Below are 17,131 nucleotides of genomic sequence, written 5' to 3' on the forward strand. Positions count from 1 at the left end.
TTTTAATTTGTTCTCTTCGAATCTCTTATAATAAATTTCTATGGGGTGGGGAACGTGCAAACCTTGCCTAGTATATATAGGGCAAATAGCAGGTTTATACCCATATATATAGTCTCAGCTGATCATCTATTTCTCTAGATCAAATACATGTACATAATATATGGTTTAGAAATCTAGCTAGCTAGTTTTTAGTTGTAGAAATAAAATATCATGCGTTTTGTAATCTCTGTTTGTTTACCTAAAAACCTCACCCTCATACAACCCTGAAAACCAATATCTAAAAATATTTGTATCCCATACTTAAGACGTACATTTTTTAGAAAATCTTACGTACGTACAACTTAGGTTGACAAACAGATCGAGATCACTTTCAGTCGAAACGTACGTGTTTGATCTTAAGATCACCGGCCGACAACTAATGAAGTGTATATATAAATATATATATATATATATATGTTTGAAAACCTAGCTAATTAAATATTATAAGTATCATATCATGTAACGGTGAAATTCTTTCTCGACGTTGATCTCGATCGAGATTAATCTGCAAATCATTATAATTAATTCGAAAATAATTCTTCATGCAGCAGTACCTATATACACTACGTACAAACACACACACACACACATATATATAGGCCATTAAAGTACTGCATGGACTGTATCACTTATGAATTTATAATTAATATAAATTAGTTTGTATTATCATATTATAATAATTAATACAGAGATTATAGAACTTAAAGTAGTTGGGAGCTAGGGGATACAAATTATATTAAGTACTGATCAGTTGGTGAAGATCATATATATATTGTTAATTAAGTACTACTGATCTAATGACAGCTCATGAATTAAGAAACTTAATTTTGAAACAAATTAATATATAATAAAGTCGATAAGGGACATGGGTAGTAAGACAAAGTGGAACCCACCAAATATCCGATGCCTCACTCTATCATCATGAGATTTGGAAGTCTTTAGAAATTAATTGAAAGGCCATGATTGCTGCATGGAATTCAGCATATATATGTTCCGCCTGCATTGGCCTCTCTCTCTCTCTCTCTCTTATTGCTTCAAATTGTGATCTTTTTAGAGTATTATTTATGACACTTTTGAACTTTGAATACAGAAATCATGAAGATGTCGGATCCGTAGGTAAACTTACTTTTTCCTTGTTGCTATGTGTTTAGGGATTGTTTGGTAGTATTAATAATTCTCACGATGTTGCTTCAATTTATGGATCAATATATAATAGGTCGACTTCATTACTACTGCACTTTCACTACTTTTTAAGGCTCCAATGGCACAACAACTCTGTCAATATTCCATTGTGCCTCTCATCATGGAAACAATCACACTAACATATATAGGTTTCTCTCTCTCTAGTGATGATGATCATCTCTCCATCCACTGAAATTGGAGATCAAGCTAGCATGCACGTATGTGTGTGCACATGAGAATAATTACTTACGTAGAAGCACTAGTTATATATGCAGAGAATATATATATATATCGTATTTCAAAACCCTAAGATCCTCCCCGGCCGGCCAGTACTTACAATAATTGACCACAAACATCCATCTGATGATCTCTTTCTCATGCAGGCTGGAGAGGATCTTGGGAATTGCATATATATATTTATATATATATACACACACCCTTTTACATTATTTTTTGCAACACGTTTAAAATCGCTGCAAAAGCCTAATTAATATTTGCGACGATTTTTATAGTTAAAAATCGCTGCAAAAGGCCACTTTTGCAATTGCAGCGATTTAAAAATCGTCGTAACAAGTTTTTTAACATCCCGGCGATTGTTTTCGCCATAAAAAGTTAAAAATCGCTACAAATGACCATATTAGTATTTGCGTCGAATACGTTCGCTGCAAAAAGTTAAAAAATCGTTGTAAAAGACCAGTTTAAAAATTTTATATAAAAAGCTCCTGACGATTTAAAAATCGCCGCAATTAAAGGCTTTTTGCGGCGATTTTATTTCCAACAGTCATAAAATCGTCGCAAAAAGCCTTATTTCTTGTAGTGTGTTCTTGTTATCATTATCAGGGCTTATTGGATTAATTATTTCCATTCAATAATAGTACTTTGCCTTTATGGTATATTATATTCAACTTTGTTCATGCTCAGTATTGATTGAAATGCATTATTTTAGTAGAATATTGTATGACCTAGTATCATGCAGCATGTGACACACACAATTGATCTGCATTATGCATAGGGGGGGTTGCATGTCAATGATTTGGAGGACAATAAGAATATTCTACAAGCTGATTATTTAGTACTTAACAGTGTAAAGACTGTGCCTCGACCCAAATTAGAACAAGATATATAAAATCGAACAAATTATATATAGCACTATTTACAGCTAGCTTTTCAGAATATTGGCAGCTTGACGGAACGAGCTGAATGGGTATAAGCTCATTAATGGTGAAAACGCTGGCATAAAACTTCAGCATATATTAATCAATTATCTTCAAATCCTATCGTGATCAGCCTAAGCTAGATGGCTATATATATATATATATATATATATATATATATCCGCATGACAAGCTAATTAATTAGGTACTGATCTAGCTAGGCATATAATTTCTAAAATGAGATATCAAATCATGATCAAAAGATATTGTTTTAGATAAATTCTTACAAGCTAGTAAGCATCAAATCACCTGGCCTAGCTATATATATATTATGATCTTCACTAGCTATGAAGATGATCTATATATTGCAAATACAGTCATATAGCATTTCGTGTGTACTGTGAGACCGGCCGGTAGGAGTTCAAATCATGATCCAAAATGGATATATATTTACAGGTATATATAGTTAGATGTAATGGTTACTGATGCGTTATATTAATTAATATCTGTATCAGGTCCTAGCTAGTTTTTTATCTAGCTAGTTTCTGGGTGATTAACTAGCTTCATGATTATCTTCATGATATATAAAGCAATCAAACTTTCCTTTGAACTTGGCTATAATTTTACTCATTATATATAGACAAAAACACAATATTATCTGAACCCCATAAAAGATCCGATATCCAATCATCTATATATATATATGAAGTCTCAGATCTTCCAAAGGATAGTATATCATGCATCATTATTATCATCAAATGATGATTATTAATTACGTAACTTAGGGGGTGTGCATGGGATCAGTTTGGATTCTTGGTCTTGGAGATCTAATTAATTAATTTTCAATCCAGCGCCCCGACCTGATCATTGGTTTCATAAATAATCATCAAACAGAATCAACCCAATTTAATTAATTAACAAACAAACAGATGCAAGGGATATTCAAAGTAATCTCTCAATCCCAGAAATTAACCAACATGCTAGCAAAACCTTCGGGCGGTTTGGGTTCCTTATTATTTGCCCATCGTACCGCAGGAACAAGGGTTTTGAAAGCTTCGTCAAAGGAACAATGCAGCATGCAGGTAGCTGGAGATAGAGTACTTAATTAAGAAAACTTGCAGAAAAGCTACTCTTAATTAAATAATGCACTGATACTGTTTACAACATTTTAATTTCCTCCTGAAAGCATCAAAATTGCTGGAACAATAAAATATATATAAGCTAGGTAAACTACAAATACTGTAAAACATGATTTTGATAAGTAAATGTTAGCCAGCTAGGTGTATATTTAATTAGTATATTGCAAAAGTAAAAATCATAAATTTAATTTACCCGTATCATCAACATATGAAGGTTGCACTATTTTTAGCAGGAGATTAAACGTCGACCGTGCAACCAACGTCGACGGAAGGCAATACTGGATATATATCCAAGTGATCATCATGATGAACAAAGGCGCCCACGAAGTATCATGAATTTCAGTTGATTTCCTTTGACATGTAATCAAAAAGTCTTTGTATGCAGTATGTGGAGCACATTACATGCTGAGTTACAGTCTGGTCCACATGCACGTCCTGTCATGTATCTATATGAGAAAATATTATATTTGCAGTCCCGAGAAACTGTCAGTTTCATTGATAAATAGTGATAAAAGAAAAAAATATTATTTTTAAAAAAATATTATTATAATTTTAATTTTTTTTAAAAATATAATTATATGAACTTACATAAATAATCCTTAAATAAATACTGTATGCATGTAGACTAATTCATACAGAAAAATGTTATTTATACATATAATTTTTACTTACATAACAATATGTACTTATATGTCAGCTATTAATATATTAAAGATTATAATGAAATTTGAATTTGAAAAAAAAAACTGATAAAATTGATTTTGTAAGTAAAATTATAAATAAAATTATAATTATACGTATATAGCACTACTGATCTTCATTATAAATCAAGGAGTTAAGTATGTTTTTGTGGTTTGTTTAATGGATAGCTAGGTTGTTCTATAAACTCATTAAACTTATAAAATGATCAGTCAAACCAATACTTCTGATGTAGCCAATGTCCTTTGGACCAGATCATAGTATAAGGCTCGGTCAGCTTCCACCCGATCGAGGAACTGAGGGGAGCTGGGGAGACGGCCCCCTAATTGGTTACGAAAATTAAGGTGGGAGAGGGGTCCCTAGCTAGCTAGATAGCTATATTTCCCCTCGGATGTTGGCAAGTGATTAAACATGTGATCAACTATAGTTACCTTATTATCTGTTGAGAATGAATATGACATTACTGCATACATATATAACGTTCAAAAAGCTTGAAGTAATTGTGTACTTATTATTTTCATTATTCCGAGCTAATTAAATTAATTATTAGAGCTCATGATCTATTTGATGAATAAATATTTGTTATTTTCTATAGTATTTAAAATATATACAGTACTACGTGTTCAGTATATATAAACATATTATATATATATATATTTATATATATACTAGTAGTGATAAAACGTCCAAGGGACGTTTGCCCATTGGAGACAAAATATATATGGTCATTATATATATATATATATATATAATATATATATAGATAGAAATAAAAATAACATAATTTCATTATAAAAATATATATATTTTCTTACAAATTTATAAATATAACTCAAAAAATATTGCAGATAAGAGACAAAAAAATAGAACAACTACAAATGACACAACAAAAAAAAATTCAAACAACCAAAAAAATCAAAGACAAACCATCCATCAATAAAGAGAAAAACACAACATGCACATCCACATAAAAAAAAAAATCAACAAAAACAAACTCAATGCTACAAATAACAAATCCGAAGAGAGAAAACTCAAAACAAAGAACTCACAACATGCAAATACGCAAAAAAAGAAAAAAAAAAATCTGTCAAACAATCAAAAAAAATTATATCTTTTAAAAAACAAAATGAGAAGTAAAAAAATTGAGTTCAAACAACATGCAAACCCACAGGACAACTCACGACATGCAAATTTGAAGGAAAAAAAAAAATCAAACAACCAAAAAAATCCCATCTCTTAAAAATCTGTAGATAACGAAATCATGAAAAAAAAAACCATCAACAAAACCAAAACACGAAAAAAAAACAACAAATAACATTAAAAAAAAAAAAAAAACTAACAAACCCACAAAAAAATATATTTTTTCTCAAAAAATACAAAAATTCACAACATGCAAACCCGCAACATGCAAATATGAAGAAAAAAGTTAATTTTTTCTTAAAAAATAAAAAAACAAAACAAAAAACCCGAAACATCCAAATCCACAATATGCAAATGCGAGGAGAAAATTTTATTTCCTCGCAAACAAACAACACCCAACATGCAAACCGGCCATATAAAATCTCCAAACGAATGACATCCCAAAAAAAAAAAACCCAGCAAACTGTTATAAAATGCTCAAACTAACAATACCGAAAAGGAAAAAAAAATATCGAAAAAACAAAACTAGAGAGAGAGCATCACTTTCAGAGAAGAGAGAAGAGAGAGCTTTCGGAAAGGGAAAAGACAAAGAGAAGAAAGGAGAGAGAGCTTTCGGGAAGGGAAAAGACAGAGAGAAAAGAGAAGAGAGAGTTAAAGTGGAACAATAAAGGGGGAGAGAGAGAGAGAGAGAGAGAGAGAGAGAGAGAGAGAGAGATAGGGGTTTTTAAGTTAAAACTGAAATATATCTCTTGAAAAATGAAAAGATTAAAATATCCCAAAAGATCAAAATATCTCCAGTTAAACAGACAAAAATACTAAAATAGAGGAATAAAAAGAAGAAAAAAAAAAAAAAGCAGCTACACAGAGGACGACAAAATCACTCTTCATAACTATCCACATGCACTTAAGAGCACTTCCAATGATTTATGTATCTTATCATTTAAAATATATCACCAAAATCTACTTTTTCTATCTTATATATTGATTTTAACAATATATCACATATCAATTTATCTATTTTTTCTTTATATTATATTATTTAATAGTTTATTGGAAAAAAAAAGTACAAGGAGAGAAATTATTGTGGAAGATAAAGTATATGAAAAGAAAATAAATAAATAAAATAATTTTACATTTGTGAATAGTTCATGCTAAATATAACTGAACACTGTAATAAAATGTAAAATAAATTTGAAAATAAATGATCTATTAAAAATATTTTTAAGCTATTTTTCTTCAAATTTTATATAAAATTAAATTTTACAAAATCTATTGAGGGAGCTCTAAATATAGATATGCTTGGCCGGGCAATGGGCATGGTGTAACACGAATTAATTCAGGTTCTCTCACTGTAACCCAGGTCACATTAATGTCTCCAGGCATCGCGCTCCGTGTTTCTTGCTTCATCTAGAAAGATCTTTCAGAAGTGAAAAGGAAGATTATACGCTCAAAAAAACAAAGGGAAGATTATACTTTTGATATTTATGATCTTGTTTAATTACATTTCTACCTTTGCAGCTACTTTTTATCCTTTCGCAGCCCCTTCCAAAAGCCGAAAGGACAAACCAACTACGACAGCCACTTAAGAATATTCTTTGTATATAGAATTGGTGAAACGACGCTTTCGAGTGTGAACATTAGTGTCATCTCTAGCCAAAACACATGTTAAAACACCGACATCGATTATCTAACTCCAATGAGAAATTGCCACGTTAGAAAAATAACCCATCAAATGATATAAGCATCCAGATAAATGAAAATGCAGGATGTAAATTAACAAGTACAGTCTCTATATGCAGGCAAGTTTCGTAAGCCATGAATCATGATGATCATTTAAATTTGTGTAACTTACTTCTGATAAATGCTGATGATCATAGTGTAATCTTCGAACATTAGATTTTTTAATATTTTCTCTCTCTCTCTCTCTCTCTCTCTGTATATATATATATATTTATTATATATTGAAGTGGAGTTTTGTGTTTTGATATCAAGTCTGATCAGGAGCACATGATGCTTAGTACTCAAGCTATAAGATAACATGGTTGGCTCTTTCTGCTATCTGCAGCGCGCGGCAGCTAGCACTGAAGAGTGAAGATCCCTTAATTTGGTAGAGTAGTAGTCAAAAGGTCATGCTTTCTGGTGACAATATGGAGGCAGAAGCTTTTTGACAATAGGTTAATACTCAGATTAAGGATTCCAAAAGAGATTGCATACAAGATAATTAAAGACAGAAAGAGGGTTTTTTTTTTTTTCTATTTGTTGTTGGTGTTGGTATTGTGGGAGGAGTTGAGAGGGTCTTTTCAGAGAAAGGGACTGTGGATGACATAACAGGAGAGAGTGAGTGGGGAAGAGGGAAGATTACCAAGAAAAATGTTGTGTGTGGGGGTTATGATAGTTTTTTTTTCTCTCTTTTTGCAGTGAAGGGTGGTCTGAGTGGACATATATAAACATATATATTGGAATTTGATTTGGCAGGATTTGAGGGGCTCTATCACTTTCATTCTTTCAACTGCCATAGACACCCTTGACATGAATGGAAGTTTTGATGTACCCTCACCACTCATTGCTCTTTAGACTTCCACATCCCAACAGCCTCACCCCCCACCCCTCCTGATCTTTCTCCTTTTTCTGATCTCTGTGGCCTGGGGGTGAACCGTGGATCACACAGTACCACACTCCAAAAAAAAAATATCAATATTAAAAATTGTTATAAAAATAATATAATTAATGACATGAATAGTTGTGTAATGGAATCGTACAAATATTCCTTTTCTCTGGGTTCTGATCAGGGAAAGAAAAGGAAGAATATATGCGCGCTAGTTCTATGCGCAGCAAGCTAGAGATGTGAACTACTTTTCATAATTTTACGTTAAAGTGTCCGGTCGAAGACTCGATCCGAACCCCTCATCCCACCAAAAAGGACAGAGAAAAGCGGCAAAAGTACTTCTCAAAGTGGGATCTTAAGACTCCCTTATAGCTAATTAGGGTGGGTACGTGATATAACTAGAAAAATCATCTTAATGGTGCTAATTGCTTTAGTTAAATTATGAGCAAATTATAATGTTTTCAGTGATAAGGACTAAATAAAAAGGCACAGGACAACCTTGTCACTTTCTTCGAAACCGGTTATTAATCCTTTGAGGGATCGATGTTTTGGTACGGTTCATGATCATCATCAACTATATATATATATATATGGATCAGCTCCATAATATATCTCTGTTGAGTCTGTACTACGCTAGGAACTTCGATCGAAACGTGCACGACGATTTGTCTAAATAAAATGAGAAACAGACACTACAAGATAAAGTATTGATGATGATGATAGGTGTTTGGTAAACTAAGATTGAGTTTGGTACTCTTCATTCTATTATTAATTAAATTCTTTTGCTTCATTTGCACTACTAGCATGACTGATTCACTAGTACTACTTATGAATAAGGCCTAATTAATTTTTATATATATATATATATATATATAATATTACATTACTAAATACAAATACATTTAAGTACTGTTACTAGTTATTTCTTAGCGATCGAGCTAGGTTAATAAGATCAGCAATGAAGCCAATTTTTTCGAAGTAAGGGATCGATCAGGTCAATAGAGTTCGATAAAATTTGATGGTAATAGTCATACTTTTATATATTGTAAAAAAATAATTGCAACGATTAATTTCTATCGTTGGTGATCAGTCGTGGGAATTGCCGCGTGGCAAAGATATTCAATAATACCAATAAAATATTTTATAATAAATGCTAAATTCTATTTCCCTTTCTTGAAGTTATTGCTGTAAATTAATGTCATAAAAAGAACTATTACTTTAAACTAGGCTCATAAAAAAAAAAATTCGTACGTGTTAGTTGAACTTATTACTGCAAAATGCCAAAATCCTTGCACATTGACCCATGATATAATTGTCATTTGATGTAAAATACAATATCTTTGCTTGGGGTTCGTAGCAGCAGTACTGAACCTCGTGCATGAAAGAGGGCAAGACGGTACTGGCCATTGATGACAGCGTCATTTGCGCGTCGAAGCGAGTAAGGCTACAATTGTATTTTGAGATCATCTGAGTTAATCTGTAAAATAAAATTTTATGGATTCTGTTAAGATGTGTTTAAATATAAATATATTGATATATGTTTGAATGTATAAATTATGTTAAGATGTGTTTAAATTTTTTATAAAAAAATTAAAAAAATAGTAAATTCTATCAATAATTAATTTAAGATGGATTGAAATTATCTCGTAATCATAGCTTAAACACGCTCCCTCCCGGAATCTAATAACATTTAGAAAATATAAACGTGCTGGCCATGCATGCAGGGGATCAGGATAAAACTCTTCAAATTAAATATATATATATATATATATCCTGTATATGTGTGTATGTGTGTGTTAATTTTACACTGTATAAGGATCAGGATCCAGCTAGCTCATAATATATCCATGGTTATGTCCACAAATCTCTCTCTCTCTCTCTCTCTCTCTCTCTCTCTCTCTATATATATATATATGTATATTATATACATCCCGTTTGGTAACTAATTTCATTTCCCTTATAATTCATATAACAAACCAAAGATATATACAGCAGTAGTACTACAAATTTATAAACAGAGAATATGTATCCTCGATCGATCGTATGAAAAGAAAATACAGTTCGAACAAGGGATTTAATTAAACGTGCACTAAGCTGCTTAATTAATGTTTATTTCTTGTGCTGTAAAATTTAAATGAGTTTGTCATCATGCTCACTTCAATCTTTATGGTACATGTGTTCCTATATATATCATGTCATGTCTGATATATATCCCCGAATAGAGGAGTATATATACTACGTACTAAGTTGAAATGTACATCAGGAATATATATATATATATATATATATTATCTTGGCTGGATTTATAATATTTTTGTTGACCTTATACATATATACATACCGCGTGTGTGATCAATATACATGAGAAACATTTGAACTTTATTTAATAAAAAAGAAAAAGAAAAATTGTTGGTATACTGTGCGTGCATGTGTGAGTGCGTCAGAGAGAGAGACAGAGAACAGTGTGTGCCAGTCTTGTATATGTAGACTCCGTAGACAACCATAAGAAGATGGGAAGGAATAATTCATCTGCAAGAAACATTCTATTTAGCGTTTACTAGTTGACCAAAACTACATGACCGGGTGTGAAGTGTGAACCACACCACAAAAGAAAAAAAAAAAAAAACCCTTCGTTACCGACTGTTTGTTATACGGACAACATGCACCAAAGCTAGCTATTAGCAATTAGAAGAGGATCAAGGAAAAGAAAAGCTTCGAAATAATGGAAGAAGATCAAAGAGGATCAGCTCCAAATTACGAGCTGCAAGTTTCTTTCTCAACTACTCCACAAGCGATCCCAGAAATGGGGTTTGTACAGTTTGAAGATAACCAGGTCCTAAGTTTCTTGGCTCCCTCGCAGTCTTCCCAAATTTCTCAGCCGCTCAGCGGCGGCGGAACCACAACCACCGCCACCACTAGTACTGGCGTCACATCCAACACAAACCCCACCAACATGGGGTTCAGCCATAACGACCTTGTTACTAGATCTTCTTGGAATAATGATCAGGTGGTTAGCGCACTGTTTTGAGAAAAAACATGACTGAATTAATCTAGATTTTTGCCAAATTTATATACTATTGTGCCCCTTGACATTATTTTTTAATGAGGGATTAGTTTATTGTATGCTTCTTTCAATACTTTAGTATATATCTATTGATGGAGTTGCTGCTCGATCGTTTTGTATTTCAATTTTCTTGTTGAAAATTTAGGTCGGAACAATGGATCCCAAGGCCGTCAACGATGAAAACTGTACCGGTAATGCTAGCGATGGCAACAATTCATGGTATCCTTCTCCTAACTTGATCGTTTTCTTAATTTCTCTTCTCATGGGTATTCTCTCTCTCTCTCTCTCTCTCTCCCCCCTAATGCCCAAATAACAAACATGCACGTATAAGACAATTACCTCAAAAGAAATTATAGTAGTTTACATTCTTCCACAGAATCTAAGGAGATCTACGCATATATATGGTAGAGATATTGCTTCTGTTTCCTTACAGCAAGCGTGCTTTTTGCACACCATGTCATTGCATTAATCTCTCTTTCTCTCTCCCTCTGTCTCTCTGTCTCTCTCTCTCTCTCTCACTCGTGGGTGCGAGAGCACAAGTAGTACTTCATGGCATAAAAGTCTTGATACACATTGATACCCGAATCCCCAACTCCATCAGTGGATTTCTTTTTCTTCCAATTATTAACCCCGTTCTCCTCATTTCTTTCTTTGCTTGTCTTTAAAACGAAAAGAAAGAAGTAAATGGATCTAATTAATTAGGAATTTGGCAGGTGGAGGAGCTCAAACTCGGATAAGAGCAAGGTGAAGGTGAGAAGGAAGCTTAGAGAGCCAAGGTTCTGTTTCCAAACAAGGAGTGATGTGGATGTCCTTGACGATGGTTACAAATGGAGGAAATATGGCCAGAAAGTTGTCAAGAATAGCCTTCATCCAAGGTACTCTTTCTTTTCCGTTGCTAGCTAGCTAGCTTTTCATTTAATGTCACATTTATATGGATAAAACATACATTTATTAGCTTTAACACAACATATATATTCATGGTAATAATTAGTTATAATAAACGAAGGTAAGCTGATTTGATTAGTAAATATTATTTGCAAATTCATGTATTAGTACTCATTCTTATGCTTAATCTCGCGTCCATATTATATATAGCATTGTAAAGTACTCATGTAAAACCCGTTCATGCAAAATAAAGACGCCTTAATTAAGTACTTAATTCTCGATCGATTACTAGATAATTACTATTGTGGATGGCATTGAAAATTCATAACTAATTAGAAGACTCAAGTAATTTTAGGAAAAAGTACAATATATATGCAAAAGTAATTATAAGTTTGTTTAATTTTGATGCATAATTAGTTAGCTCTGATTTATTAATTGATTAATGGTTTATAGTACGTACGTCACCTGGCCTAAGTACTGATTTTGTCGAATTTACATGACAATATCATAGATTTAGCTTCAAGCCGATCGAGGTTTGGTATTACAGTACATATCTGATCCTAACTTATAGATCATAATTAATTTATATCTTTAGTTTATGGATGGTAAGGAGTATCAAACAAGTTACTTTTCTGGATCAAGCTAGCTAGCTAGCTTACATGCATGTTCAAGCTGCATAAATAGGCCTAGCCAGACCCGGCCAGAAAGTTATGTCCATTTTCTTGCATGCATGTACTCCAATTAGCTAATTCGATTGATCACCATGCATGCACAGCATGATCATGACATGCATTTATGTTTATAACGTTGTACTACTATTGGCCCATATGTAATATCGAAGTAGTACATATATATCGTCTCGACCGGGTAAATCATCATGTTAAACTAGCTAGCAGAGGGAGGGACGTCTAATCATGAAGGAGAAACATATATATACATCGTACGTTGTAGTGTGGCGGCCTGATTAAATTATTGTTCGATCAAGATACACACACACACACACACACACGTACACACATGATATTATATGCTCCTCGATCGGGACTCAGTACTTCCAAAATATGTCTTATGATTTCACTCATTCATGATCTAATATTCCTGCTGGTATTATAATATATAAATAAATTTCCTAAATGTGGTTCCATGCATATTGGAATTCAATTCCAGCTTAAAAATTTAAATATTGTTTCTTTAGTTCAGTTACTTGATTCAATGAACAAGACAGACTAGTACTGGAGATGTTTGTAGAGATACCATACGACGAATGCATGCATGGTGCTAGCTCGCACATCCTTTATTAATTAATATCTTTGGTAAATATGGAATATTGTTCTTTTAGTACGTGAGTTATACTGCATGGGAATTAACTTATATTCTCAAATTCTTCTATCTTTTTCCCTTGTGTCATTCCTTCTCTGCTCAGTCTAACGATAGTACTCCATCGTGGGCTGGCTGACATATTCAATCATTAAAAGATTATATGGAACGTAATCACTTATATGTAAATGTAGTACTTAATTAGGTCGGGAGGCCGTAGCTAGGAGTACGTAGTCCGCACTATTTCTAGCTACGGCCTCCAGTTCACCAGATCAGTCGTCTTAATCGTAGTCAATTTAGGGTTAGAAAGGGTCTCTTATTAGTGTCATTAATTAGCTTTTGAGAGTTGTAAGAGCCATATAATCATATATATATTACATGCAGTGAGTTCTCTGTCATTATGAAATGTTAAATCAGAAAAAGACATGCGAAAGTCATCGTCTCCGGCCTCTCGATCGTGACAACAATGTTGATCATCTTCCTCCTGATCAACTAATGTTGGGTTATAATTTATGTAATTTTCTAGATAGTTTTGAATTAGTACTTCCTCCTATATATATATATATATATTGGTCACAAGAAAAAACATGCATGTAAAATTATAAGTACGTAATTATTGCATGGGTGTGATCATGGATTGATGAAGTACTAGCACTACTATATATCCATGATCTTTAATTAAGCACAATTGTTCCAAAATCAAAACTGGGTGTAGCATTTTTTTTGTTAATTTGTGTGTATAGTGAGCATATATATATATATATATATATATATCTTAAATATATGATATAAACGGCATTAAAATTGCTGCATGACGAGTACGTACTTATAACTAAAATATAATGAATAAAAAAAGTGGCCAATTTAGGATTAATAGAGAGCTATTATCATGTACGTATATACGTCATATAACGCGGGATGAATAATTGGAGGAGATATATTGAAAGAAATTAGAAAACCCAGAAGTACCTGACATGCACCCAGCTGCTTACAACAGCTAGCGCGCGGCAAGTTGAATGATGAACAATGGGTCTTATCTCTGCATACCCTTTCTTTTTCTTTCTTTTTCTGTGCACGTGTCTGCCCTTTCTTTTTCGGTTTGTGAAAAAGGCTCTGCTTACTTCTTGCTTTCTGTATAAAATATAAAGGTCTTTTTTTACGGTTCAGGTAGGCTTATCTTCCTGCTGTTCTCGTGAGAATTAACTACGAAATTAACTTATAATTTTCCCTTGTCATTTAGAAAGCGTGAAAGTATAATTGTACTTATAAATAATAAAGTAAATTAACCAAACAATGCATTAATTAGCTAATTAATGATAGCTACTGCATATATAGTCTCAGAAATTAAAGGAAGCCCCAGAAAGATCGAGTTAATTAAGAACCATGAAGCTGGTATGTGCTATACCAACTACCATGCAATTATTGAATAGGCCACTAGAGACCAATTATATTATTAGCTAGGATAAACATGCATGCCTAAATTAAGATCAGGAATAACAGGATAACCTGAAGTTGCGAATTTTCACATTTTGCGTACACACAGTAATGAAAAGATCATCACCTGACATATAATACATAGGCTAGTGCTTGTGTCGGTGTACTTTTGAAATATTTGAGAGTTGAAAGTTACACCTGCTGGGTCTCTGTGTGCTAGTTTGATAAACTTTTTAGAACATAAAAAATTAAAATTAAAATTACAAAAAAAAGGGTTATGCATTGAATCTGGTAGCATATAATAATATTAAACGCGCATTCATGACTAGATTATGATCTGGTTAATTAATCTGGAGGGATGATTACTGATCATCAGCATGCCATGATATTTCCTTGTTAGCTAGTAGTCCAAGCTAGCTATCTAGGTCGATTAAGAAAGGCCTAATGAGCTGCTAGCCGGTTACTCACAATAAAATATATAATTTGGTGCATTTTATGAGAATGTAATTAGATCCCAATTACCATGCATGCATGGGCTCGTATTAACTTTGAAGATCGACATGGTGAAATGGATGGCAAGCAGCGCTTCAAGAATCATGGATCTCTTTTGAGTATGATTGTCATGAAATTGATGCTCACTAGCTGCAGCCGTTTATATTCCTCCTGCGACATTATAAATCTACAAATAGTAGATCATGCGGGGATGAGGTTCTTGGGGCCGGGCATTTCTAAGGATATTTTAACCGTTATATAGTTTCTCCTACTCATCTTGTTTCCCTTGCGCATGTGTTGCATTTCTTAGCTAGGCTTTGTGTTGAATCCTGAAGGACGTGCGCCCCTGTGCTTGTGTTTCTTGCTCTCTATTAATTCTCATCTTGCAAACAAAAGGAACGATTAATATTGCTAATTATCATCTTGCAGTACTTGAAAAACGATAATACACTGACAACTAAAATATATAGCTGCAAGAAGGGATATTTAGATTGATAGTAGCGAGAGAATACATGAAGAAACCGTAGGAAAAGAAACTTAGACTAAGATATCAGCCCTTGAACCAGTGGACAATTACCTCAGCCAAGTCCTATATAATCTATGATATATTAGCTAGTAACGTTCAATAGGAGGCTGCATGATTGCAGATGATTCAATTTACAGTGCTACACTGCTACTGCTCAGTTTTCTTGATAATAATATATATATATATATATTTTTTTTTTTTCCTTAATTTATGTACTTATGTACACACACATGCTAAATTTACGCATGGCAAAAATGGTTGGTACACCGGCCACTAGCTAGCCACGATCTGGCTGTCATATGAATTATATGTTTATAATAAGCCTTTTTGACTGCTAGCTATGAAGTGAAATTTTTACATGAATTTGATGATCATGATACTGTTTTTGGGTTTATCTATGCCTTGATCTCGTTGATCATAATGAATTTGATCTTGAGAAGAGAAAAAAGCGAGAAAATGATCAAAAGAATAGAATTTTTTTTTCTTAGTACTGCTGATGATCAGTAGATTATCATGATCTCTTATTGTGTGAATTACAAGACTGTTTATGATCAAGGGAAAACATGTTTAATTTTGCCTATACACTTGATGAAGTGCTACTAGATTTTGTTTTCCTTTACAAATTTTACAACAGGAATATTAAAGGGTACTCATGATTTATATGTTTACTTATATATATGTTGGCTAATGGCAGAAGTTATTACCGATGTACCCATAATAACTGCCGGGTGAAGAAGAGAGTGGAACGATTATCAGAGGATTGTCGAATGGTGATAACAACCTATGAAGGTAGACACAACCACTCTCCTTGTGATGACTCAAACTCATCCGAACACGAATGCTTTACCTCATTCTGATTGAATATCGATGCATGGCGCAGCCTCAATCCGATCGATCGAGAACCAAAAACGTTGTTGTAATATTAATGAATATATATATATTGTATCAGTTTGTGACAGAATTAAATTATGTCGATATGATTTTGAGGGATTAATCGCTGATATATTTATTAATGTTCATACGTACGTACCTCTCTGTCATGATCAGTTTCAAAAGAGGATGTCTTGCAGTGTATTAATTAGGCCTCTAGATCGAAGTGCTAGCTAGCTAGTGATCATCATGATCATGTTATTACGAATATAATGCAGCTTTTGGGTAGTGATTGCAATATTTATACGTATCTTTATTGCTCTGAACCTTTTTTCAACACCAAAGTAACAAGTTAGCGCGCAGAAAAGAATCACAAGCTGAACATGAAGATCATCATTAAAGCGCGGCTATGATTTCATGTATATATGAAGCATGCCCAGCGGCTCTGCTCGGAAATCCACCATGCATGTCGTACAACAGCTCTTTGTCTCTCTCTCTCTCTCTCTCTCTCTCTCAATCATGTGGAAATAGAAAAAGTGGAGAAATGGGCTACAGACATCAGCAGAATTCAAATGCCAGATGTGG

General features: G+C 33.2%; 1 protein-coding gene across 2 annotated transcripts; it reads left to right on the plus strand.

The window, feature by feature from the left end:
- Window positions 1–10,488: 10,488 nt before the first annotated feature.
- Window positions 10,489–16,825, plus strand: LOC109016788 (probable WRKY transcription factor 12). 2 transcript variants are annotated; one of them, XM_018999166.2, is made up of 4 exons: window positions 10,489–10,965; window positions 11,168–11,241; window positions 11,736–11,897; window positions 16,371–16,825. In XM_018999166.2, the coding sequence occupies exons 1-4, from the start codon at window positions 10,681–10,683 to the stop codon at window positions 16,531–16,533; spliced, it is 684 nt and encodes a 227-aa protein (XP_018854711.1). In that variant the 5' UTR covers window positions 10,489–10,680; the 3' UTR covers window positions 16,534–16,825. The 2 variants fall into 2 exon arrangements, with proteins under 2 accessions (XP_018854711.1, XP_035540952.1); XM_035685059.1 differs by having other exon boundaries at window positions 16,374–16,825.
- The last annotated feature ends 306 nt before the right edge of the window (window positions 16,826–17,131 follow it).

The sequence above is a fragment of the Juglans regia genome, chromosome 14 (genome assembly GCF_001411555.2).
Source record: "Juglans regia cultivar Chandler chromosome 14, Walnut 2.0, whole genome shotgun sequence".
Lineage (NCBI taxonomy): Eukaryota > Viridiplantae > Streptophyta > Magnoliopsida > Fagales > Juglandaceae > Juglans > Juglans regia.

Coding starts and splice junctions, on each gene's coding strand:
- LOC109016788 (XM_018999166.2), top strand. CDS start 10,681: ATGGAAGAAGATCAAAGAGGATCAGCTCCAAATTACGAGCTGCAAGTT. Junction 11,242..11,735: donor AGCGATGGCAACAATTCATG/GTATCCTTCTCC, acceptor GGAATTTGGCAG/GTGGAGGAGCTCAAACTCGG. Junction 11,898..16,370: donor AAGAATAGCCTTCATCCAAG/GTACTCTTTCTT, acceptor GGCTAATGGCAG/AAGTTATTACCGATGTACCC.